The 26,095-nt window shown below is 40.1% G+C and overlaps 1 protein-coding gene across 5 annotated transcripts; it reads left to right on the top strand.

Annotated features, from left to right (window-relative positions):
• The first annotated feature begins 913 nt into the window (after window positions 1-913).
• col6a3 (collagen, type VI, alpha 3) lies at window positions 914-25,655 on the top strand. Of its 5 annotated transcripts, XM_071475258.1 has the most exons (15): window positions 914-1,347; window positions 9,344-9,446; window positions 9,961-10,593; window positions 12,306-12,902; window positions 14,632-15,222; window positions 15,349-15,981; window positions 16,097-16,687; window positions 16,804-17,409; window positions 19,065-19,667; window positions 19,781-20,383; window positions 20,926-21,519; window positions 21,675-22,259; window positions 22,415-23,017; window positions 23,472-24,059; window positions 24,179-25,655. In XM_071475258.1, exons 2-15 carry the CDS (start codon window positions 9,362-9,364, stop codon window positions 24,820-24,822), a joined length of 7,956 nt encoding a protein of 2,651 aa, XP_071331359.1. In that variant the 5' UTR covers window positions 914-1,347; window positions 9,344-9,361; the 3' UTR covers window positions 24,823-25,655. The 5 variants fall into 5 exon arrangements, with proteins under 5 accessions (XP_071331359.1, XP_071331445.1, XP_071331535.1 ...); XM_071475344.1 differs by having other exon boundaries at window positions 916-1,347; window positions 23,472-24,319; XM_071475434.1 differs by lacking the exon at window positions 24,179-25,655 and having other exon boundaries at window positions 985-1,347; window positions 22,415-23,591.
• Window positions 25,656-26,095: the final 440 nt, after the last annotated feature.

Raw genomic sequence — 26,095 nt, 5'->3', positions numbered from 1 at the left:
CATATAATTTACTAGCGGCATTATGACGGTGCTGCAGCTCCCTTTGGGCCCAACATCAGAACTGTCACTGGCGAAGGTGCAACAAAACGTAACAATAGGTCAAAATAACCTGCTGCGCAGATGATCAATGGGCTTGTTCTTTACAGGAGGGCAGTACAAAAAAATGACCTATTTTAAAATATATGTTGCAAATTTTATTTGTACTTTGTATAATTTTCATTTTTGCTTTTCCCCAGTGTGAAGGTACTAGAGTTTGAGAAAGGTGATTAGTGTATAGATGCAGCCGGGACACAACTAAAACATCGAATGAAATCACAGACGTAATGTAATGTGTTACATCTACTGTAAATATTGTGCAACATGTGCGTCTGTGAAGTGGTGTTTATACAAATGAACTCATGAATGTTGTTGTAATAGGCTGCATTTGCCTTTTAGCTTCATAGCTAATTTTTATTCTATAGCACACGGAACAATTACATTCATGGCACCGTGCCCCTGTTTTCCTTCACATTTTCAAACTCTGCCAGAACATGTTTATGAGTTTAATTGTTTAATTGGGTGAGATTTCTTTCAAAGATGGTCCAGAGACAATACATCATATTTATCAGCTGACGAGACTGTGGGACGTAAAGTGACAGGATGAATCAGTCATTAATTATCAGCTTCATGACAAACTTGCTTTGCCTAAATCACTTTACAAATGGATGCAGCCGTTGTTACTCAAACTATAATATGTTTTTACTCAACTGTGATTTTAAAGCTAATTATAGAAATTTTAGTTTTTTAAAACAGAAAGGAAAACGGGCCCTACAGAGGTACAGGGAGAAATGGCAAAATGTAGGAAAAGGTTAGAAGATCTGTGACATCATCCTCCCCACTGCTCACATCCAGACCAAACAGGGCTGTGTCTGGTTTTCATTTACTTCTCTTCAGCCCCTCGCTCTCCCTCTCCTCTCCTCTTCTCTCCCGCCTCTTTTTTCTTTTTTTCCCTTTCTTTAGAGAAAGTGGGAGGAGGGAGAGAGAGGTGGCAGCACTCCAGCAGTTTGGAAGTTTGTCCCATCCCAGCCTTGAACTCAGCACCACAGCTCCTCTGGTTTGAGACCGGGAGGGTGTCTGTCTCTTTCTGTCTCAACCATTTCCCCCCTTCACTCAGGACCCCTTTCTCTCTACATCTCTTATCACTGCTTTGCTCAGCTGCCTTCCTTCGGGAGGTGCTGGAAAAGCCAGCAAGAGGAATTTACCAGGAGGATAATGACCTAAAGTCCAGCTTGCAGTCATTTCACATAACTGATATAATTTTTTTTCTTCAAAAACAAATACAGTGGAGTACAGCTACTTCAGCTCAGGGTAAGTTTTAAGGACATGTGCTTTGTGCATAACGGCTTAATTTCTTGCTTTTTACACCATAAAAGATTGACCTGATTGCATTGTATGTCAATTATAACTAGTGCATTGACCTGAGCATAGAGTTAAGTCGTAACATGAGTGCTTATGATGGGTGTCTTAATCACAGGTTTGCACAGCGTTTTTGGCTTATAGCTCATAAATATCAGACAGTATGCGTTTAACAGCTTGACTGAAGCCTATACTTTAGCGGTCAGAGTGCTGCAAGGGCAAGAGGTGAGCCGCAGTTAGGGTGAAGGAGGAAACCTCAGCAATGTTATGTATGATGCATGTGAGTGGAGTGTGAGGGGCGTGTGCGCTCTCCTTTTCTTATCAAAAAGTTTGAAAATATTTCTCTTCTGTTGGACCTTCTTGGTTCTTGCAAAGCTTCAATGTCTAATAAGTGTCATGAGATGAAAATATGTAATTCCTGAGATGCCACATGTGAGGTCTTTAGCTGTGACTCAGTGTTAAAGGTTTTTTGATGAGAGTGAAAACTGCAGTATAATCTGAAGACAGCTGATTATGTAAGTCTCCTATCATAATCTGCTAAATATGTGAAGGGATAAGAAATGGAACAGATTGTGGTTCAGTAACTCATTTCTGTGCACTTCTGAAATTAAGTAATTCAGTTAATATGGAATTTTTTTTTCATGACACAGTATCCAAATTTCAAAATCTCCACAACCGCAACTGAGAGCTCCAAAGAGGAGTAGTTGGACGGGTAGATGTTTCCACTGCAGCAGTAGCGGCAAAACCACACCCTCTGAAACCAATGCAAGAGTGGAAAAGTGTGAAGAAAGTGTTTTCCACACGACTGGCCAGATGTACCAGGAGAACCAGAAGGGGTTCTGGGCGCAGTGGACAAAAGAGATGGAGTGGGTGGAGGTGGTGGAGGTGGTGGTGGGCTGCAGGGTTTAGTGGACCAGGTGTATGTCATTAATCTTCCACCTCTCCAACAAGACTGTCCAAGGACAGCCAGAGGAATTTAGCTGTGTCTTCCTTGTGTGTGTGTGTGTGTGTGTGTGTGTGTGTGTGTTTATGGGATTTGGTGCACAAATGAATTCTTATTTTTGCAATAGTTCCTGAGAATTATTCTTGTTTTTTCTTCTGAGTAGCATGATAATGAAATTACCTAGGAAATTTGTCATAACTCTCATGAGCTACTGCTTCCACATAGTTTTATGTTTGCATGTAACCCCGTTGCTATGATACATTAAGGAAGAACTTGGTCTCTGTTCAAAAAAGCGAGAGGAAAGTTGGCGTGCACTCCAAATTTGGTTTTATTTGTTTGAAGTACTTTCATATAATTTACTAGCGGCATTATGACGGTGCTGCAGCTCCCTTTGGGCCCAACATCAGAACTGTCACTGGCGAAGGTGCATCAGGATGATTCTTAACAAAAGGCTTTTAGAGATACAGCATAAATCAGTATTAGGATGTTTTATTGTTCGTCCACTCCCTCCAGACTTTTGTCTTTTTTTCCATGATGCAGCACAGATGTCTGGAAAGTTGGAACATTTTTCAGGTCTAGCTTCAGGGACGAGCTCCTCCAGTGTTCTCTTTTTAAAGAATCTATAATTGGAGCGGATGCAAACAATGAATATCACTGTCATACACTGGTCAGACGGAGCACTGGGCTTGAGAGAGAGTAAGTGTCTGAGGTCATTTCTTGGGATTTCCAATGTCTTGATTGAGAACATACCACTAGTCTAGAGAGATAAATCAACTGACCTTACTCAGCGGATAACAATGACTATTGGCTTGTTTTCTACAGGCCTTTTCCTCATGTGTTTCTTTTCTCCCATCCTAACCAATACTGCATGAGTGTCAACTTTAATACTTGAACTGAGCCAGCCTGCAGGCTCACATTGACCATGGTGCTGGAACACACATCTGCTAGATGTCAGACGGACTAACACACATCAGCTGTGTGGAGCTGCCTGCCCGCCCTGTCTCCCCCTCCCTCTTTTAACTGTATCATTAATCCTCCTTTCATCTGTGCCACACCTGGCACATCACATCCTTCCAGCTGGGGGCAGAGGGGGGGTTACAGGTCCATATAGCCCTGTGATTGATTCATACAAGTGGAGGTTTACTGGTGCACGACGATGTGTGCTGTCTCACACGTTGTGATATTTCCTTGCATGAAGCCAGTGAGTGGCAGTGTAGAGCTGTCTTACACTGAGTGTGTGGAAACAAGCCCCGTCCCTATTGACCGCACTTATTTGTCACCAGTTTGTAAAGAGATGTCTTGCACACACAGAACAAAACTGGTCTTTGGAACTGATTTATGCATAATGGAATCAATAATCGTTGCTGACAGTATAATTCTTACGCACTAATTTTTCAGTTTGTAATAAAGTGTTGAGGGAGCTGCTAAAGCTGAGCCAGTTTGAAAGGGTGATCCATTGAGCCCAGGGGCATGACATGTGGTTTGCACATTAAGCCTTTCTTATTAAATGCAAATGATCTTGGACTGTTTCCTGCTGCTTAGAGCAAGCTGAGTAATGTCCTTTGTGTGGTGTGTGTATGGTGGTGTGAGCTTGATTTGCAAAACCATTTATAATTAATGGCACAATTAAGACAAAAATGAAATAATAAACAACATCAGCAGGGATCAAATTCACCATTTTTTTGGGGGGGTATAATATAACTTCCTCTGCACTGTAGCTGAAGAATTAGTTGCCAAAGAAATGCAGCTGTGCCAGTGGGGCAGGATGTACAACTCAGGATTCTTTGTAGACAGAAAGTAAAGATTTAATGCACATGTCTAAATTGGTAAAACATTCACTGTATGCACAACATAAACATGACACCCCTTTCAGTGTTAGAATAAAGTGTTGCATTTGAACGTAAGTCACTAATGCGGAATAAACTTTCATACTTGATGGATGTAAATCCAGTATTCAGTATTAGCTCTGTTCTCCACTAAGCCCTGAGGGAAAGATCTGGCTCTTGTAGCTAAATGCTCCACAGCTGCTGTTTGGCGCTGAGCAGACACAGTACAGTGACTTTTGATGAGAGAGGTGAGAGTGAAACTAGACAGTAAAGCTACGGGTCAGAAAACCGAGACAATGAGCTGAAAGCTGCTGAGGGAAGCTGCAGAGTTTGGTAATAATTCTCTGTGGGTTTGTCACTGCAGACGACCCCTTTCATTGATGAGTAGTCTTGTGATTCATTGTTAATATAAATATGTTAATTATAGCTGCTTTCTTCTATTTTTTCTTCTATTATTCCTTCTATTTTGTAGTCAGCACTTTGTCATTGTTTTTTTTTTATACTGGCAAACTGCTGGCTATATATTTCGCAGTTTTCTTATTTTCTCAGTGAGTGTGAAGCCAAGCGTCTCTATCTACAGAGGCTTTAAACCAGTGTGAAAATGTACCCATTGCAACAACAAAGACCTATTTCGACATCTTCTGTTACTGTGAGGAGACTGAACCACCTCCCTGTTCCTGTCCTCAAAGGTCCATCAGTGCAATGGGTGAACATACACATGACATTGCTACCTGTCACTGACAATGATGGCACTCGTGTGTGTGAGTGTGTTTGTGTGTGGTCTTTGCTGTAAAAGAGTGTGTGAGGTCCAGCTGCAGAACGCGCTTCAGTGCGCTCATGAGCACCAGCAGGGTCTGTCTGGTTCTGTAAATGCGAACTGACGCTGTTGTCTATAAATTATCCCACAGAGCAAGGAGCACTCACTTCATACAGTGAACAGAGCAGTATGTTCTACTCAGTGGATAATATAAACTGAACATTTTACTGTGGTGACTGAATTACACACTGCTGGACACACATGTAAAAACACAAACATGAAAACAGCATGTAACTCCTCATCCTTTACAGTTTTGTTTTTATTAGACATGATCGTGTACATATATGTCCTTCACAGCCTTACAACAAGATAGATATACCTGGAGAGCCCATGTATATCTGCAGATTCTTAAAGCCCCTAAATGCAGGCTTTAAACATTTCAGACTTGGCAGCAATGGCAAAATGACACTCAAAGCAAAGAATCTTGATTTCCCCCTACCCCCTTGAATCTGGTCCAGGGACACCCACAGTAAATGGGCTGAAAGGATCACATAGGCTTCAACATCAGGATTGCTCGATGCAAATTAAATAATTTGAAATCAGTGAGGGCACATACAAAGACAGAGTGTAAAATTCTCTGAGGTGTTACAGAAAGAAGGACTTAACAATGGAGTTAGTGAGTTTTCTGGGAAATCCACAAGCATGTTTGATGATGATAATTTGGGCTGATACTTTATAATCCTTTTAAGATGCTAACAAGGATTGATAGTAATCAAACTCGTTGCTGAGGAAATTATGAGCAAGTTACTTTTTGCATCTTAGTTTTGTTTCTATTCTTAGCTATTCTATATCTTAGTTCTATTTCAATGTGTGACACGCAGGACCGAACCCACAGAGAATTATCAACCACCTCTGCAGCTGGTTGATGCTTCTCAACAAAATGTTTTTGCAGCTTTTAGCTCATTGTTTTGGTTTAATGACTTGAATTTGCTGTTGTGGTTGCTTCTTACTGCTCTCATCAGCGTCATTTCCAGGAGCAGGAAGCCGTTAAAACCTCTAATAATCCCCCCGTGCACCGCCTGTCCACCACCAAACAGGAGGCAGAAACAGTTACCATTGGTAACAGACACTGTGAAGCATGTAGCAGCTAAATAGACAGATATTTCCGTCAGCAGTTAGTCAAGACCAAAAGGTTGCCCAAAACAAGACACCAAATAAATGCTGCTGTTGCTAATGTTGCTAATGTTGAATGTGTAAATAAGAAATTCTAAGGTATCAGGTGATAATATGTCAAATGTGATTGGACGTTCAGCTTGTTTTAGAGTTTCTGTCACTTGGTAGTTGCACAAAAATACATCAATATTCCACTTTCTTACTGAATTGACCCTATAATGTAATTCCCCATGCTGCTGTTGTTTTGGATGCTTATATCAGAGAAAACAGGACTCCACCATGTTTTCCTCTGTGGCGGCGAGGGGAAGCCATAATGTTGACACACTGGCCAGGCCTGGCAAACTCTGCAGAGAAGTGGCTTTTGAGTGACCTGAAATCACATGAGCATGAGTGCAGAACACAAACATCTGTCAGACTGTCCAAGAGAGCTTAGATTTCCTTGAAATAAAGGTACTCAGTGATTTAGGCCCTATATCCGGACAGTGACAGCATTGGGGGAATGCAGGGACACATATTTCTTTACTTGGTTGAATCACTTCAAGCAATTTAGATGTTTGTTTTACAAAGATTGTTACAGAAAACTGAAATGTGCAATCATCCTCATCTTTACGGGCACGAGAAGGACCCCACCCAGTTAGTGTTCACAGTGGGCAAATGTTTTTGTTGATATAGTACTCTGCAACTGCCGGTAATATTTTCAGTTCAGTATTTTTCCTCAGTCTTTAACTGTATGGCCAATATCACTTGTAAGTCACTTTGGGTAAGAGCCAAATGAGTGAATGTAAATGTAAATATTAACTAATGTTTTGTTGTACAAAAACAGAGTACAACTCTACTGTTACTGGTTTTCCAACCAGTTTAGACTTTCAGAGTTTTATTGCCATCTGCAAAGTGTGGTCCGCATAAACACTGGACACAGTAAAGTATAAACACGGTGACTCCAACAAACTTAAGGCTGCAGTGTTGCATCAATGCAGCAGCCATATGTTTATAATTCATTATTTCTGTGTATTGTGGATGACTTTGATTCAAGCCATGCTGACCCATGGACTTTCCTATTCTTGTGAGAGGATCTCTTTTCTTCTTCAGCAAAAATTAATTTAATTTAAATTGAAACAATGTGGTAAGATCAGAGAGTAACTGGGTCCTGAATCCACTGTCTGTTATGCCCGTGCTTTGATATAATTTGGCCTGTGGATAACGTTTTTTTTTTTTTTTTTTGTATTGATACTAATGATTGCATAAATTTTATAGAAGCAGGGTTGTGACTGAAAAGTTGCTGATTTGATTCCCTGGGTGGGGGAATTGTTTCACACACAGAGACATGGGCATCTCCCCACTTAGATAAGCTTCATGTGACTCCATATTTGATTAGATAAGCTGATGATAACAGACAGATGACCAGTACACAGGTTTTATGTGCCACTTTATTCTAGAAAATCAGGACCTTTTAAGGAGTGTTATACTTGCATTCTCCACTAGAGGACATTGTCACAGTTATAATGTCCATGACTCATTTAGTGTACATTTTCTTTTCTCCCCCCAAAAATGGACATACTATGGTGAGAATTATGATCCAAACACCTCTTTTTTTTCTCTAGAGCTAGAGCTTTTAAAGTGTCTGCCAGCAGGCAGAGGTACTGTTATCTACTTTCACTTTAGTGTTTATATGCTTTTATGAAAATCCCCTCTAATTACACTAATGTGAGTCTGCCAGGTCAAAGTTGGAAGTTTTGGTTAATTTGGGTGCCATTATGAAGGTGGATCAGAGTTTTACAGTTTGAAGTAAATTGCTCTAATGCTCCTGCTCTGGCTGCTCTGGTGTACTTCTGCACCCACATTAGCACCTCAGGGTGGTCTCAAATTTAATAGGTTGGGTGTCTATGCATGTGTGTGCTCTTGGACTTGAACTGTTGTTGAGGTTCAGACCCAGAAAGTCACAGAAGTAAAGACATTCCTGACTTCTCATAGGGCTGCTTGACTGTTAAGACTTGGTTTTGGGGTTAAGGTTAGAGTAGGGGTCGGGGTGAAGTTAAGGGTTTATTCACAAGTATAAAAGCACAAATGTGTGTGTGTGTGCGGGGGTGTGTGTATGTGAGTTCTTTGTGAGAAATGATTTTACAATGAGGAAAATTTGGTTTAATGAGGACATTTTAGGCTTTCTGAACTAAGGAATAATTGTGTGTGTGTGTGTGTGTTTGTGTTGAGAATGGTTCTGGTGTTGTTTATTCACAGCGAAAGATTTGTGAACAACTGTATTTGTAATCCTCTTGAAGAAAAAGGAAGGTGAGGTTAGAGACAATATTTAATCACATTTGAATCAATTTGACCGATTCAAAGAAAATCAAGTGTTCAGAAAATTCAGAACAGCCAGGGATTCATACGTCATATAACCTAAGAAACCAATCCTCAATTTATGGGATGGGGGGGTGGGGCTAAATAAACCTGAAACCTTGTCAGTACAGAGAGTGCGAGTTTGCATTAGCACAACCACTGACATATGAAGCAAATAGAAAACGCACACCCCTGTTGCGAAGGTGGACTTTCCAGTCCAACACTCCAACACTTGAGAACACATTACTTTATGAGTTGGAAAATTCAGCCATTGCCAAGCAGAGTTAATTACTAAAGCACATTGGCTGGTAGTTTTAACAGGTGGTTTTGATCATCACCACTCTGTGCTGCACCAACACAGGACTGCAGCTCCCTCACTTACACTGGGAGTCGATGGTCACAAGCACAAAAGTTAACAGTTTCAGTCTGATTCAAATATAGCAACCTTTTATTGATAGATACTATGCTATCATTTTCAAGTTTGGACAGGAGGTACATGCTGGCTTCTGCCTGATGATACTGTGATGTAATGAAAATGATTTGTTCCAGTGTAAAGCAACAGGAGATGTTTTTTTCTCTTGTGTGGTGTGTCAAAGATTAAATGTTACACTCTTGGCTAAAGAAGCAAACTTGTGCAACGTTGTGTATTATATTTAGAGAAGTGGTGTGGTGAAATAGGGATTGCAAAAACATTCAAATAGGATATCCCTACAAGAACATGATCTAAATGCTACTCTGGAAATATGAAGGCACTAGTTTGTATAGAATCATGTTCATGTAAAATGTTCACTGTCGAGACACTCATATTCAAACAATTCTTCATTTAATGTGCTTATTTAACTTGCTTGATGTATTACAATAGGTCTTTGCTTCCTGGTTCATAATCAGATTTTTTTTATGTTTCTCGTTTCACAGGTGTCCTCTCTTCTGAAGATGAGGAGGCATCGGTTGTTACCGCTATGCGCCCTTCTGGGTGTCCTGTTTGCAGGACTCCTCCCTAAACTTGATGCTCAGGAAGGTAAGTTGAAATAAATCAATCTCAGCTGCAGTCAGTAGTGTGCTCAATTTGCAGATGGTCTGCAGACAATGATTTTTCCAGTTTTCAGCAGTGCTCAGAGGGACACGATTTTTATTAATTCATTTTTTTTATTTTATATTTGCCGTTCCAAAAATATTTAATCTACATCTGGACTGTAAAGAAAAGTAGGATTTATGCTTCATGCTTATGATATTCAAAAACTAAAACATATATATATATATATAAAATAGAATATTTTTAAATTCTAATGAGCATTGATGGTGAACTAGCTATTTTCCCATTATATTTATTATTATTATTATCATGAAATCTGAATTGAAACTGTGTATCTCAATATGGGACAAAAAATCTGAATAGAGGCCCAAGGAGTGTTAGAGCAGAATGATGCTGTCAAACTTAGAATGACCTAAACATTACAGATATTTTGATAGCAAACACCAAGCATCCTTTTCACTGGTCTTCACTTCTGTCCTCCAAACACTCTCCTCCGAAGATTGTGGACAAGGGTTGGCAGCTGATATGTACTTTCTAGTGGATTCATCCTGGAGTATTGGACAGGAGAACTTTGAGCATGTCAGACAATTTCTTTACAACTTGATACAATTGCTGCACCGGGTTGGAGGGGACAGGTTTAAATTTGCCCTCGTGCAGTACAATAGCAGGCCCGCAACTGAGTTCCAGCTCAACAGCTACCCAACAACACAGGGAGTCCTGGCACACATCAAAACTATGTCATATCGTGGTGGGGGCACCCGCACTGGCCTGGGCCTGGAATTCCTCATACGTACACAGTTGACCACTGCATCTGGCAGCCGTGCTGTTGAAGGGGTGGCCCAGGTGGTGGTGGTGCTAACAGACGGCCGCTCCCAGGATGACGTGGTCGAGCCAGCTCAGGTGCTGCAGCTGGCAGGCGTGGAGGTGTTTGCAGTTGGAGTTCAGGATGCAGTGGAGTCGGAGCTCAGGGAGATGGCTAGCCAGCCCCATGACACTCATGTGTTCAGTGTAGACTCTTTCCTGTCCTTGCGGGATATAATTCAAGATTTAGTAGTGGGGATTTGCAGCGCAGTGACCCGGTCAGGGGGTATTCCCCTGGCAAATGAGGCCCCTGTGGCTGGAGGAGGGACAGGTAATGAAATGGGACCAGTGTCACTACTATACTAATGTGTCCACATGTGCAGGAAGAAGCTGCTAAGCTGCTGCATATGTGGTCGTTACCGGAGTTTATTATTAACACAGTCAAATATTTTTTAACCACAATAACCTTTCACTGTCAACCTGCAAAATTAACATCACTTGTTTTGTCTTACCACATTTAATATGTCCCTAATGCTTAAAAAAATCACAGTACGATTTGCATGTGATTGACACCCCTACTGCATCTTAGGATAGGGTACTCAGTTTGTGATAATGGCACAGATATATGCTTGTGCAAAGCCATGTTGTATGTGGATTGTGTTCCAGATGCTTTTAAATATGGTACTTACTTCAGTACTGTGTTGGCATACAGAAATAACCTTAATCATAACCATAATTTAAGACACCACTTTCACATAATGCCTGCTTGTATTACAGCTGTAGGTGAGAGGACACATGTACAGACAGCAACAGAAAACAAAAAAAAAATCATTCAGAAAACCTTTGGAAAAGAACTTGGCCTCAGAGATGCCCTACTCTTTAAAACATTCCACCTCAAAGTCAATGAGCTTTTAACAATAGCTAACCACGCACCACCGCTTATGTGTCTTGCATATGTGTGTTTGTCTTTATCAGTCACAATGTCTATCTGTGTAAAATATGTGCGATATTGTGTATTTGAAACGGTGATGAATCTGCCTGGAATCATCCTTGACCTGCAGGAGAAGTACTTTGAGAATGTTTTTACATGTAGATGTCCAGAAATTATGTGTAATATGTCACAATAACATACTGGAATGAGAAAGGCGAAGTCAAGTGAAGAGTTGTTCATGCAAAAGTGAAAGACGTGTTCCAGGAAGACATTGTTATTGCAGTTTGTAATAGATTGGGAGCATTACCACTATATAAATGATTTTACTCATTTTATAAAGGATCCCATGTAATACATTCTCAAGTACTGTAAACCTGTAAGCACCAAGGATGAACCACAGGGTCATGACTGGTCACTTTATCTGAGGTCCATAACAAGAGTCTGCATGGGATGGCTGAACTCAGTGGAGCTAATACAAGGGGCAGCTCAAACCTGCCTGTGCATCCTGAATACTTTATTCATTATTAATTTCGGTACATTCAATCCTTGTTTTTCCTTATTTTCTAAACAGTTTAAATACTTGAAAAAGCTAGCTTTTCAGTTGAAGTACCAGTCATTCGGGCACAATAAACCTTTTTTTTAGCTATTTATCACAACTCAAATAACAATCAAAATGATTTCAAATTCAATTTGCTTTACATTGTGTCAGACCTCCAATCTGCCTCTGATATGTGAAAAATATAAATATGTGTTGGTCTTATTAAACTGTTACTGATAGAAGATATGGAGATTATTCTCCTATCAGTAGTTGCAATTCATAATAGTGTAATCCAAAAATAATCCAAATTACTGTTGTGTGATTGGGAAAAGAAATCACATTACTAAAGAGTGCAAAGCATTATTTCCTAACATCATGTTCGGAAATCTCCTTGGTTCAGCCTACATGCAGTATGATGTATTTTGCAATGTTGTTATTGATTTGTTCACTCTGAATGTTACACATGCAATGACATGCTAGCACGAGTTCTTTGATTGAATTCTTTGTCCCTGTCTCACTATGTTAACGCTTTCACAAGTTCCATTTTGTTTGTTTTCTCTCTCTCTCCTTAAAGAGCAAGATTCAGCTGACCTAGTACTCTTAATTGATGGATCACAGAACGTTGGAGCAGCAAACTTCCCCTTTGTTCGTGATTTGGTTTTGAGAATCATTGAGCGCCTTGATGTGGGCAGGGACACTGTTCGGGTGGCCTTAGCCCTGTACAACGCCAACCCAGAGATAAAGTTCTATCTAAATAGCTATGACAGCAAATCGTCAGTCCTGGAAGCTGTGAAGGGCCTTGCCTACTCAGGGGGCGACGAATCTAACCTGGGGGCTGCCTTGGAAGATGTGGCCGAGAGCCTTTTGAGCACAGCAGCTGGGGGCAGGGCAGACGAGGGTGTGCCCCAAATGCTGGTGATTATCAGTGCTGGGCCATCAACTGATGATACTGGTGCTGGTGACCGGGCCCTTAAGAGGGCTGGCGTTATCACATTCGGCGTGACGATTGGTGACACTGCCACTGCAGATCTGGAAGCAGTTGCTACAGACAAAAGTTTTGTCGTGTCAGCCCCTGATTTCAGAGCAGTGGCAAGCATGGGTGACCAGCTGTTCCCATACATTAACGGGGTGGTCCAGCGCACCATTATAGTTCAGAATGAGTTCACAGAAGGTATGTAACATCTCTGTAAATGTGGGCGGGGCACTTTGGTTATGGAAAGCTTAAAAGCTTGTAATGAATCTAATTTAGTGTGCAAGGTAAGATATGTTTGAGAAGTAGGGGAGACTTGGGTTGGTTGCAAAACTTCTTGCATTTTCCTCTGTCACTCAGATACTATTTGGGTTAGACCAACCAAATTACATCTTTCTGCTAATTACCCACTCCATACCAAAATTTAGATTTTGCAACCAAACCCAACCCTGGGGACAGTTGCAACAGGGATCACAGATGGTTGCAACATGTACATATACATAATTAACTTTTGCTTTTTCTCTCAATAGGCATAGTATTCTGAAAGTATGCATTGTTTTACAAAAAACATACTGTAGTATTATTCATTTATACAATAGTATTCTAGTTAATTATTTATTTAATAATATTTATCATAGAACAGTTATTGAGTTTTGTTTGGCATAGAACCAAATATATTTTAAGAACATGACAGTCTAACAAAATAATTCCACAAATACCTTGTTTGTATTGTCTTTTGTTAAAATGAGCAATTATTTTTGCATCTGTTTTGCGATGGGACAAAATTAGCTGCATATTGACTATTTTGAATAAAAATGTGCTCTGTTTTGATTTGGCTGCTTAGCTTAGGGACAGTACAACAAATTGCTGCAACTGTCCCCACCCTATCAGCCAGACAGAACATAATGCACAGTGTAACAAAAACACAGCAGTCATACCTCCAAAACAAATCTTTTTCAATAAAAGCAACAACTGTCTTCTATCTTCTTCATGTGTGGATGGTGTAACCGAGCATGTGCAGTACTAGAGTGTCATCACTTTAGGATCTTTCTGATTGGAGAAATAAGACTTGTTGCAACTGTCGCTTGCTTCAACTGCCCCCAGACTCCCCTATAATTGAAAGTCTTTGATACCTTACCATGCCATTCAGAACCTGGTTCATTAAACAGTCTGTGACTTATCCAACAGACAGTCCATGATCTGAAAAGCTGCATAAAACTTCATAATTTGTTGTGTCCATATCATATCATATCATATCATATCATATCATATCATATCATATCTCATGTATGCCCAAAATATTCCTTGGTAGAGCTTAATATTTTTAAGTTTTAAGTTCCTGCACTAAATGATATAATTTAATGCAAAAGATATGCAGCTTATTTTTCAATACAATTGTTTGTTGTCAAACACAAAAGGTCTAACAAGCATTGCAGTGTTGAGAACAATAAAAGGGATTTTATGAACTATATGAATTATGTAGACATCAATCAACTGTCACCACTGGAAACAAGACTCCATTAAGAGCCAAGGTCCAGTGCCACTTCCAGGCTAGTCTCTGCTCTGCAATGTTTTTAGTTTAAATTTTGTTGATTAATCATTAATGTCATTGAGCATTTATTATTCTATTTTTATTCTCTTATTCTAAACTTAATTGATAGCTTTTAGATTGCTTCTGTCTTTTGTATAAGTAACTGTCAGAACATCAATTACGAACTATATATTTTTGATATAACATTCAGATGGCATCCCCCTTTTTTTTAGTAAGTCAGTATTAGTTCACACATAACCCAAATAATCAAATACAAATATAAATCTAATTCCAGAATGTCATTAATGGGCTTTGTTAGCCTTTAGCATTTACAGGTTTATTATTATAACACTACCTAAAATTAGCTTTTATATTAATGTGTTTTTCCTTTCTTTTCAGTCTTGGCAGTTGGAAAACGAGACATCATTTTCCTAATCGACAGTACAATGGGTGCAACACTAATCAACTCTGTGCGTGAATTCATCAAGCGGTTTGTTGACACCATGCCTATTGGTCCAGATGATGTTCAAGTGGGTGTGGCCCAGTTCAGCAATGTCCCTCGACTTGAGATGGACCTCAACGCCCATTCATCCCGGGATTCTGTAATTGCTGCTTTGGGTGCTATAAAACCAAGACCTGGACAAACGGTCAATATTGGAGCAGCCCTGGATTTCGTGCGGACAAATATGCTGCGGCCTGAGAGGGGCAGTCGTATTCAACAAGGGGTACCCCAGCTTTTACTGTTGATGACCAGTAAAAAATCGAGTGACAGTGTGGAAGTACCTGCTGCGGCTCTGCTCCGAATGGGCGTATTGACTCTGGCTGCAGGCTCCAAGGCTGCCAGTGAGCAAGAGCTGAAACAGATTGCCTTTGCTGACAGCGTTGTGTTCATGAAGGACTTCCGTGCACTGGGCCGCAACCCAAAGGCAATTGTTAATGCGCTCTCCACTCTAGCTGGGGTGGTGGTGACCGAAGTACCCACTGAGCCAGGTAATCCTTTCACTTCTAGGCATATTCTATACACTTCAAAAAGTCATAAAAAGAATTCATAATATGAACTTGAAAATGTAATACACATACACATGGGTAATTTTTGTTTTTTGTGCTTTCTCTTAGTGGTGGAGATAACCACAGTGCAGACTCAAAAAGTAGTTCGAGACATAGTCTTTCTTGTGGATGGCTCAAACTATGTTGGCAGCACTAACTGGCCCTACGTGAGAGACTTCATGATCAACGTGGTCAACCAGCTAGATGTACGTCCTGAGAGAGTCCAGATTGGTCTCCTGCAGTTTGCTGAAAATCCAAAAATTGAATTTTATTTGAACAGCTACAGCAACAGGCAAGATGTTGTGAATACAATCTCTCAACTCAGGCTGATGGGAGGCTCAGTTTTGAATACAGGAGCTGCCATGAAACATGCCCTCGCCACAATGTTCCAGTCATCATCCGGGTCACGCAGGAGGCAGGGTGTCCAGCAGGTGTTGGTTCTGATCACAGGTGGTCCACCCCATGATGAGGTTAAAAGTATAGCTGACAGATTGGCTCTGGCTCAGGTTTTGACCTTCACAGTCAGTTCTGGGCAAGCAGATGATGCCCTCCTGAAGACAGTTGCCTTCGTTCCAGATTTGGGTTACCATGAGCCAAGCTTCTCAAATGTACCAGCTATGGCTGAAGTAATCATGCCAAAGCTGATAACTGTGGTTGGTGATACAGATGTAACAACAATCATTGAAGAACCTGAAGAAACGGGTGAGTTTTTATTAATGAAATTAATATTTCTATTAATGAAGTAAATTTGATATCAGAATAGCAAACTGTAGGATCAAAAGTCTCCCGAATAACAGTTAATTTTGTTTTCCCTCAGCTGTTCGTGGAGGTGAAAGGGATGTTGCCATACTCATTGATGGCTCAGACAACGTTCGAGCAGATTTTGCTGCCATCCGGGATTTTATCATCAAAGTAATTGAACCACTTGACATTGGGATTGACAGGGTACGAGTTTCAGTGGTTCAACACAGTGAGAAGCCAACTCCAAATTTCTACCTTAACACTTATCAAACTAAAGATGAAGTGCTAAGAGCTGTCAGAGGGTTGACCCCAGCTGGTGGACGTAGTCTAAACACAGGATCTGCTTTACGATTCATGAAGGACACCATCTTTTCTGAAAGAAATGGTGGCCGAGCTGCACAAAACGTCCCTCAGTTTAATATCATTTTGACTGGAGGCAGATCCAGAGATAATGTGAAGGAGCCTGCTGGTGCCCTGAAGACAGACGGAGTCATACCTTTTGGTATTGGTGTCAAGAATGCAGACCCAAAGCAGATTGAGGCCATTTCACACAACCCTTCCTTTGCCTTCAACGTCAAGGAATTCAGTGAGCTTACCACCATACCATCAAGGATCAATAACTATTTGAGCCTTCCAAAGGAACAGCTAACCATCGTCATTAATGAAGGTAAGAAAACTTTTGATTCTTATTAGCATGTGAAACTTGCTGTGAGAAAACAACACAACTCCTGCTGGTTTTTGGTGCTTAATCAGAATAATCTAATCTTATTTGTTATGTCTTAGAACAAAGCAATGCTCTGAAAAGAGATATTGTGTTCCTACTGGATGGCTCTGATAACACAAGACATGGATTCCCAGAGATAAAACTCTTTGTTAAGAGCATAGTGGAGAGCCTCTCTGGCAGTGAGGGCCAAGACAGAGTGTCTGTGGTTCAGTTTGCTGATAACCCTGAGGTCAGCTTTTATCTAAATTCTCATAAGACCAAGAATGACATTAGAAATGCCATAGATAATTTAAGGCACAAAGGAGGAAGGCAGCTTAATATTGGACAAGCTCTCCAGTTTGTGAGACACAGTGTCTTCACTTCCTCCATGGGCAGTAGACGATTGGAAGAAGTGCCCCAGATCCTAATTCTTCTAAGTAGCAAACCATCTGCTGATAATGTAAGAAACCCAGCTTTTGCTCTTAAAGACCATGGAATTGTGTCAGTGGGAGTTGGAGTGAGAGATGCCAATCTTGCAGAGTTGGAAATGATTACCTTCAAACCTGGTTTTACATACAAGGTCAATGATTTCTCCAAGTTGGCCTCAATCCAGTCACAAGTTGTTGCTACACTGAACATAAACAAAGACACCAAGGAAACCATGACTGGAATCTCTGATTTAGTAGGTAAGAATTCCACATTTGAATATATGCCTGAAATTGGATTACTTAAAGTTACTTTTACTTTTACAACTTTTACTCTCTAGGATAGTCTCTCCTCTCTCTAATCAACATAAATTCCCAACAATTTATGATAAGATCATGAATGATTCATTATGACACATTTCTCTTGCATGATATTCATGAATAATGTTGATATAAAATCTACTCTGTTTTGAAAAATCAACTGTTATGCATTTCTAAGGGTTTCCAGATGTAGCTCTCGTTTATACTTCTTTCCAATTGTTCATTTTTAATGGTACTTTGAAGATAACTTGCCATGTTCTCTCATACATCTTTTTGATAAAAAAGATGGTTCTTTGGCAGTTCTGCTTGAAATAACTCTTTCCGGGCAACAGGTCATATGTGCTCTTCTGGTCATTTTTTCCCCCTGAGCTTCTGAGTTTCTTTCTCATGCTAATGACTATGCATGAGTGTAGAAAAGTCTTCATTACGTCCATGAATTCTCTTTGTATCACCTTGTTAATGCAGAGAGCAATAAGAAGGACATAGTGTTTCTCCTTGATGGATCGGATGACTCCAGAAATGGACTTCCTGCTATTCGAGAGTTCATCAGAAGAATGGCAGAAGAGCTAGACATTGGTGAAGACAAGGTTCGAGTGGCTGTTGTGCTGTATAGTAATGACACCACGGTTTACTTCAATCTAAAAACTCACAGATCCAAAAAGGCTATCATCTACGCTGTAAGAAGCCTTCGCCATAAAGGAGGTAAACCTCGGAATACTGGGGCTGCTCTGCAGTTTGTGCGAGATCATGTTTTCACAGCATCATCTGGGAGTAGACAACTAGAAGGTGTCCCTCAGATTCTTTTTTTACTGACTGGAGGCAAATCCAGTGATGACGTTTCCAGAGCTGCATTGGACTTAAAACAAATTGGCATTCTGTCTTTTGCCATTGGAATGAAAAATGCTAAACAGGAGGAGCTTCAAAAAATTGCCCTCTCCTCCAGATTCCTTTTCAACTTGCCCATCTTTGGTGAACTTCTTTCCATTCAGCCGGAGATAGCTGCATTTGTCAAGTCGGAAATACGAATCGAGCTGCCTACTGTTGTAGGTAAGAGGCATTGCTAATTTGAAGCTGAATCAGACTCCCCGCTTACATTTTAGTGCAAGTCTTTCAGGGTTTGAACTATCATGAAACTGCATTATCTTCTGAAGAATGTCAGTCAGTTTCATGTGCCTCAAACACAATTTCCTGATGCTCTCTCTTGTTTGGTTCTCAACCTCTTTCCTCATGCGCCTTGGAGAGCCTTTCTTGACAGCCTCACATCGGCATCATTAAGCTCTTCCTTGAGCCAATGATAATCACATCATTGACTGAATATTTAGATATAAAGAATACTGAAATCTTTTATTCAGCTCTTTCCATCTTTCATTTGTGAAAGAGGAATATTTTCTCTCATCTTGTAGTTTTCTCCATGTTTGTTAATTATTTCATCTACCTTTTTTAAGTGCTCTGGTATCTAACACCTTGTTTATTGCAGTAAGTAGTTTGAATTATTCTTATGGCTTTACCAACCATCTAATGTGTATTGCTTGCACCACACTGATGTATTATGTTATTATGTTATTATTAAACAAGGTTTTCCTATTCTTTTCTAGTTGAACTAGAATCCCCTCAAAGAGACATAGTGTTTCTATTGGATGGGTCTGAGGACACACGGAGCGGCTTCCCAGCAATGAAAAGTTTTGTCCAAAGAGTGGTAGAAACACTCAGTATTGGTGAGAACAAAGACCGTGTTGCTGTGGTCCAGTATAGTAGAGATCCACAGACACATTTCAATTTGAACACCTACACGGAAAAACAAGATATTCTTAACGCTCTTCAGGAGCTGAACCATAAAGGGGGCAGACCCCTAAACACTGGGGCAGCCCTGGACTATGTGAAAAATAATGCATTCACTGATTTCTCGGGGAGTCGACATCAAGAAGGTATCCCTCAGATACTGATTCTGTTAAGTGGTGGAAGATCTCAGGATGATGTTGCAAGTGCAGCTGTGGCTCTAAAGCAGGACAAAGTTGTTCCATTCTGTGTAGGTACAAGAAATGCGGACATACTTGAGCTCCAAATGATTGCACATAACCCTTCCTATGCTTTCTCTGTGCTGCGGTTTGATGATATTGGGAGCGTCTATCATCAGCTTGTGTCATTTGTGAAAAGGGTGCCTCGACAACAACCACCACCAAAACCAGAGAATGTATTGGGTAAGGCTGTCTATCTATCTATCTATCTATCTATCTATCTATCTATCTATCTATCTATCTTGAATAACTTCATGTGTAACTCTAACTGAGCATCATCTTTGTGTCTGTGAAAGGTTCTGCAGATCTAACTGAATCCATTCAACGTGATATTGTATTTCTACTGGATTCCTCAGATGAAATGCAAAATGAATTTCAGACAATGCTTGGCTTTGTTGAGAGAATGGTGGAGAATCTCAGTGTGGATGAGGGCAACGATCGTGTTTCAGTGGTGCAGTACAGCAGGGAACCTTCTGCTGATTTTTTTCTGAACACACACAAAACACAACAGAATGTTGTGGACAATCTGCGAAGTCTACAGCATAAAGGAGGCAGACCCCTCAATACTGGTGCAGCCCTCCAGTATGTCAAGGATCATGTTTTCACAGCCTCCTCTGGAAGTAGGCATCAACAAGGTGTCCCTCAGATTTTGGTTCTCTTAACTGGTGGACGGTCCAGTGATGATGTCAGAAATGCCGTAGAAAACTTGAAACAAATGGGTGTGATGGTATTTGTGGTGGGAACAAAGAATGCAGATTCCCTTGAGATTCAGTCTATTTCACAGGAAGCCAGTCATGCTTTCTTTGCATCAGATTCCAGTGATCTGTCAGGCATTGAACAACAAATATTTTCTGCCACCACAAAGGTTGAAACCCCTGCTATTAAACCAGCATCATATGGTAAGACTGTAATGACAAGATCTTTCACTATGTGCACAATTTAAGATGATCAGCATTGTCATACTGACATAGGCCTGTAATCATTCATTTCAATTGGGGGTCAAGGATGGACAGTAACAGACTGGTACCCCTTTTGGCTGTTGGATCCCTTGGCCATCAGATCACAGATATGTTGGATCATTAAGTGAAATATGACAGTTTTCTTGTAAACAAATATTTTGCATATTTAGACAAATAAAACAATTTTCACTTTTGTCCATCACAAAATTTTTTAATTCGCATTGAAAATAACTTAAATGTAACATGCTATTTTTTTTGTCAACCCATTCCTTAAATACTTTAAATTCACCTTTTTTGGACTTGATTACCGATATGTTCTTTGGTGGTCCTTCCCATTTCTGTCAAGCAGAGATTCAAATGAGAGGGTCTGCATTAAAACAAAAATGGTCTGCTGTTGTGCATGTGGGGGGTAACTGAACATTTGCACTTTTCATCAAAAGTTTTATATCAACCAATTTGTTTAAATGTCTGTGTGATTGCAGATCTCAGCAGAAGAGATGTTGTATTCTTGCTTGATGGTTCTGATGATTCTCAGCAAAGATTTCCAGATATTAAAGACTTTGTGCAGAGAATGGTGGCAGACCTAAACATTGATGCAAACAAAGATCGTGTGGCTGTGGTTCAGTACAGTGACACGGCAGAAACTAATTTCAACCTGAGACGTTACTCAACAGAGGATAGTGTCCTTGATGCAGTACGAGGTCTAAGTCACAAAGGAGGTCATCCTCACAACATTGGAGAAGCTCTTCAGTATGTGAGGGACCATGTATTTACTTCCAAGTCAGGAAGTAGACTCCTGGAGGGAGTTCCACAGATACTCATTCTACTGAGTGGTGGAAGATCTGGAGATGACATAAGAACCCCGGTCAGAATGCTGAAAGAAATTGGTGTCATTCCAATTGCCATTGGAACAACTGATGCTGATACCCTAGAGATACAGACATTATCTCATGAACCCAATTATGCACTCTCCATTACTGATTATGAGGAACTTCCTGCTGTTACACAAGATGTGTTGTCATTGTTAAGAAAGGCCTCCCACCATTTAGAGCAAACTGCTCCCACAAAGGGTTTTGGTAAGGTCTAAAGTTTTTACCTTTTCACTAAAAACATTATTTCATTAAGAAATAAAGAGAATGGGGAATCAAAGTTGACTGTCATTGCAGCTGCTTACCTGTTACCTAAGAAAATCATATCGCCTTTGTCTCCACATTTTTTTTCTGTGTTGCAGATTCCAAGAAAAGTGATGTAGTATTTCTTATTGATGGATCATATGACTCACGAAATGGCTTCGAAGAGATACGAGGGTTTATAGAAAAAATTGTTGAAAGTTTAACTGTAGGTGAGAACAGAGATCAAGTGGCTGTTGTTCAATACAGCCGTGATGCCACTGCCAATTTTTACTTGAATTCCTATTCTTCCAAGAGGGATGTGCTCAGTTCTATTAGAACAATGAGGCATAAATTGGGACGGCCCCTCAAGATTGGCAATGCACTGACATTTGTCAAAGACAATGTCTTTGCTGCTTCAGTTGGAGGCAGACATAAAGAATCAGTCCCCCAGTATCTGTATGTATTTAGTGGTGGGCGATCAGTGGATGATGTCAGAAGCCAAGCACAGTCACTCAAAGAAAATGGAATAAAGGCATTTACTATTGGAACAAGGAATGCTGATACTTTGGAAATGCAAACCATTGCTTTCACACCAGCACATAATTTTTATGTGACTAATTTTAACAATCTGCAAAGCATACAACCATCTTTGGAGGCAACATTGAAGGGCACTCATGAAACAACAGAATTTCCAACTGTTATTGGTAAGAAGTAGAACAATAATTTGCATTTTAACATTTTAGAGATGCCATTTATGTGGACATAAAAGTTTTATGGTTATATAAGAACATATATTCAAATATTTCTGTTTACAGCAAAGATGTTGGTTTTGTAAAATGTTTATTTGTATTCATTACAGACCCTTCCATAATTGCAGAATTAGAACTCCTAAGAGCTGATATTGTTTTTCTCCTTGATGGCTCTAATGAAATGCAAGCAAGTGAAAGACAAATTTTGGATTTTGTCAAAGAATTTGTCAAGCCAATAGATATTGGTCCAAGCAAAGTACAAGTCGCTTTGATTCAGTACAGTACAGAGCCCACTACTGATTTTCTCCTGAACACATACTCAGTGAAAGATGATGTCATGAGCCATTTGAACAATGTAAAACTGAAAGGAGGGTTCAGTGTGAACACTGGTATAGCCCTTGATTATGTGAAGAAAGATGTGTTGACGGCTTCATCTGGAAGCAGAGCTGAGCAGGGAGTTCCACAGATACTGATTCTTTTAAGTGGGAGAAAGTCAGAGGACGATGTCTTAGGTCCAGTGGACAGGCTGAGAAAGGATGGAATTGCCCTTTTCACTGTTGGCGTTAATAATGCGGATAGACTGGAGATGGAGCAATTAACACACAGTCCTAGAGCCGAGTATTTTATCAAGGAGAAGTCTGAATTTCCTCTTGTGAGAGAACAGTTGCTCTCAGCCATTGCATCTCACAAAGGCACAGCCAGCCCTGGTGTAGGTGAGTGAAAACACATATAAATTAATTTGACATCATTTCATTTCTGATAAATCTCTAATTTTATGTACACACAAAGACATGTACTTGTCTTACTATATTCATGGGGACCGATCATTGATATAATACATTCCCTAGCCCCTTACTGTAACATTAACCATCACAACAAAATGCCTAGCCCTAACCCTTACTGTTGCTTTGACCTAAACCTATTTCTAACCCTATCCCTAAACCCAAATCTTAACCCTTAAACAGCCATTTAAAGTTTTGGGATACAGCATTTTGGTCAAGTATAATGGACTCCCAATTTTCAGACCCCAAGAATATAGCAGAACAAGGCCACACACACACACACACACACACACACACACACACACACACACACACACATACATACATATATATATATATATATATATATATATATAACAAAACTGATGATTGTGGACTTTTCTAGGATCCAGCTCCAGCGTGAATAGAGATATTGTCTTTCTCATTGATGGATCTGATGATGTCAGGAGTAGATTCTCTGCTATACGTGAATTTGTTGCAAAAATGGTTGACATTTTTGACCTGGACCAAGGAAAAGATAAAGTTGCTGTTGTTCAGTATAGCAACAATGCTGAACTCAATTTCAATCTGAATACTTACAACACAAGAGATGATGTCCTTAAACATATCGCAAGCCTAAAACCAAAAGGCGGAAGGCCACAGTACATTGGAGCAGCTCTACAGTTTGTGAGGGATAAAGTGTTTGTTTCAGACGCTGGAGGTCGACATCATGAGGGTGCCAAGCAGATACTTGTAATATTGGCTGGTGGAAGATCGAGAGATTCTCCACGAGGCCCAGCAAGTATGCTGAAGGCTGCAGGGGTTGTCACATTTGCAGTTGGATCAAGAATGTCAAATTCAGCTGAAATGCAAGTCATTTCCTCTGACCCAAATCATGCTTACTCAGTTCCTGACTTTGTAAATCTTCCTCGTATTCAGAAAAGTTTGATGAGTCATCTTATTCAAGAGGGAGTTGAGAAGGAAACTAAAGCAGGTAAGAATTTAGATTATTTGAATAATTATTTACAGAAACCACCATTGAATATATTTATGATGATTATTATTAACATCATCAATCTGTTTTCATCTCATCGTATCTATTTTCATTAACAGAGGAAAGTGATGAAAAAGGAAAAGACATAGTTTTTCTTTTGGATGGATCTGATAATACCAGAGATGCCTTTTCAGCCATTCAAGATTTTCTGCACAAAGTAATAGAAAGATTTGACATTGGACCAAAAAAAGACAGAGTTGCTGTGATTCAATTCAGCAATATGGCACTAGCTAATTTCTTTCTGAATTCATTCAAGAGGAAGGAAGATGTCCTAACAGCTGTCAGAAGGCTCTCACACAAAGGTGGAAGACCTCTCAAAATGGGTGCAGCTCTACAATATGTTAAAGACAATGTATTCACAGCTGCCACAGGGAGCAGATACTCAGAAAATGTGCCACAATATCTTGTTGTTTTAAGTAGTGGACCATCAAGTGACCGTGTGGATTTGCCTTTAGCTTCTCTAAAAGAAAGCAATGTCACAATATTAACTATTGGAACAAAAAGCTCTGACCACAAAGAAATGGAGAAGATATCATATGCTCCAAGTTACAGTTTATCAGTTTCTGATATGGCTCAACTTCCAAATATACAAGAGCAAGTTATTTCTGCAATTACAGAAGAAAAATGGAAAAAAGAAATTTCAAAAACAGAACTGATGGGTAAGATGTTATACAGCTATTGTATTCTGCATGATTCAAGTTAAGCTCAAATACAGATCTTGTTCTGATACATGTGAGTGAAACTATTTCCATTTTTAACATTATAATAAGAGCACAAAATAACCTTGTGGTGTTAAAGAGGGAAATCAATAGAAGGAAAAGCAGATGAAATGTAAAGTGTAGGTGGCTAGTGTAGGAGCACAGTGTATAAAAATAAAACCACATATATGGGGATGGCCAATGCTGTAAAAAACAAACGTCAAGCCATGTTTGATTCCTCTGTTTTGGAAAATAAGATATAATATTGTGAATGAAAATATGTCAGGCAAGAGTAAATTCACGTCCAAATAAAAATGAAGAGGACTACATCAGCTGGTTGCAATCTTTCCAACTTTTGCAAATTTTTTTTAAATTGAACTCCAATGAGAACTCATACCACTAAAACTTCAGTACCTTTCAGTAAGAAAGGTACTGAAGTTTTAATCTCAAGATCATGTCGAGTATTTCATTAAGCTCAGGTGAGGCAGTACATATTTGATAAAAAAGCTGTGCAATCTTTGATGTAAATGTTGAGGTTAGCATTCATCGTTTTAGATACTTTTTTAGATTCCATGCGTGCATTTGAAAAGAGGCGCTGGTGTGCTTCCCAGCTGTTTAAAAGAGACAGCCCACCACTCGGTGATAATTTGTTCAGGAGTGTACTTTTGGCAAAGGTTTTCACTTCTTGTCTTCCTGTCTTTTCTCAGTTGACACTGCCAAAAAGGATATCGTATTCCTTCTGGATGGTTCTGAGGGCACAAGGAATGGCTTCCCTGCCATGCGTGATTTTGTTGAGAAAGTGGTGGAGAAACTCAATGTGGGAGAAAACAAAGACCGTGTCTCTGTGGTCCAGTACAGCAGAGATGCGGAGGTCAATTTCTATCTGAACACATACACCACAAAGGAGGATGTTGTGGATTCGGTCAGAGAGCTGAGACACAAAGGAGGCGCACCCCTCAACACCGGGGCAGCCCTCCAGCACGTCAGGGACAATGTCTTTACAAACTCCTCCGGGAGTAGGCGCCTGCAAGGTGTTCCACAGATGTTGATCCTGCTAAGTGGTGGGAGGTCTTTTGACAGTGTAGATACCCCAGCCTCTGCTCTCAAACAACAGGGCATCTCTGTGATCGGCATTGGAACGAGGGGCTCTGACAGTAGAGAGCTGCAGAAGATAACACATGACCCTAGTCTTGCTCTAAGAGTGTCTGAGTTCAGTGACCTCCCCGCTGTCCAAGAACAGCTCTCCTCTGCAATGAGCACAGTGCTAGTGAAGGCCAC

The sequence above is a fragment of the Trachinotus anak genome, unplaced genomic scaffold (genome assembly GCF_046630095.1).
Source record: "Trachinotus anak isolate AG129_WGS33_773 ecotype Australia unplaced genomic scaffold, CSIRO_AGI_Tana_v1 ptg000001l, whole genome shotgun sequence".
NCBI classification, from domain to species: domain Eukaryota; kingdom Metazoa; phylum Chordata; class Actinopteri; order Carangiformes; family Carangidae; genus Trachinotus; species Trachinotus anak.
Note: the sequence above shows the minus strand (reverse complement) of the source record. Positions and strands in the feature narration are given on the sequence as shown.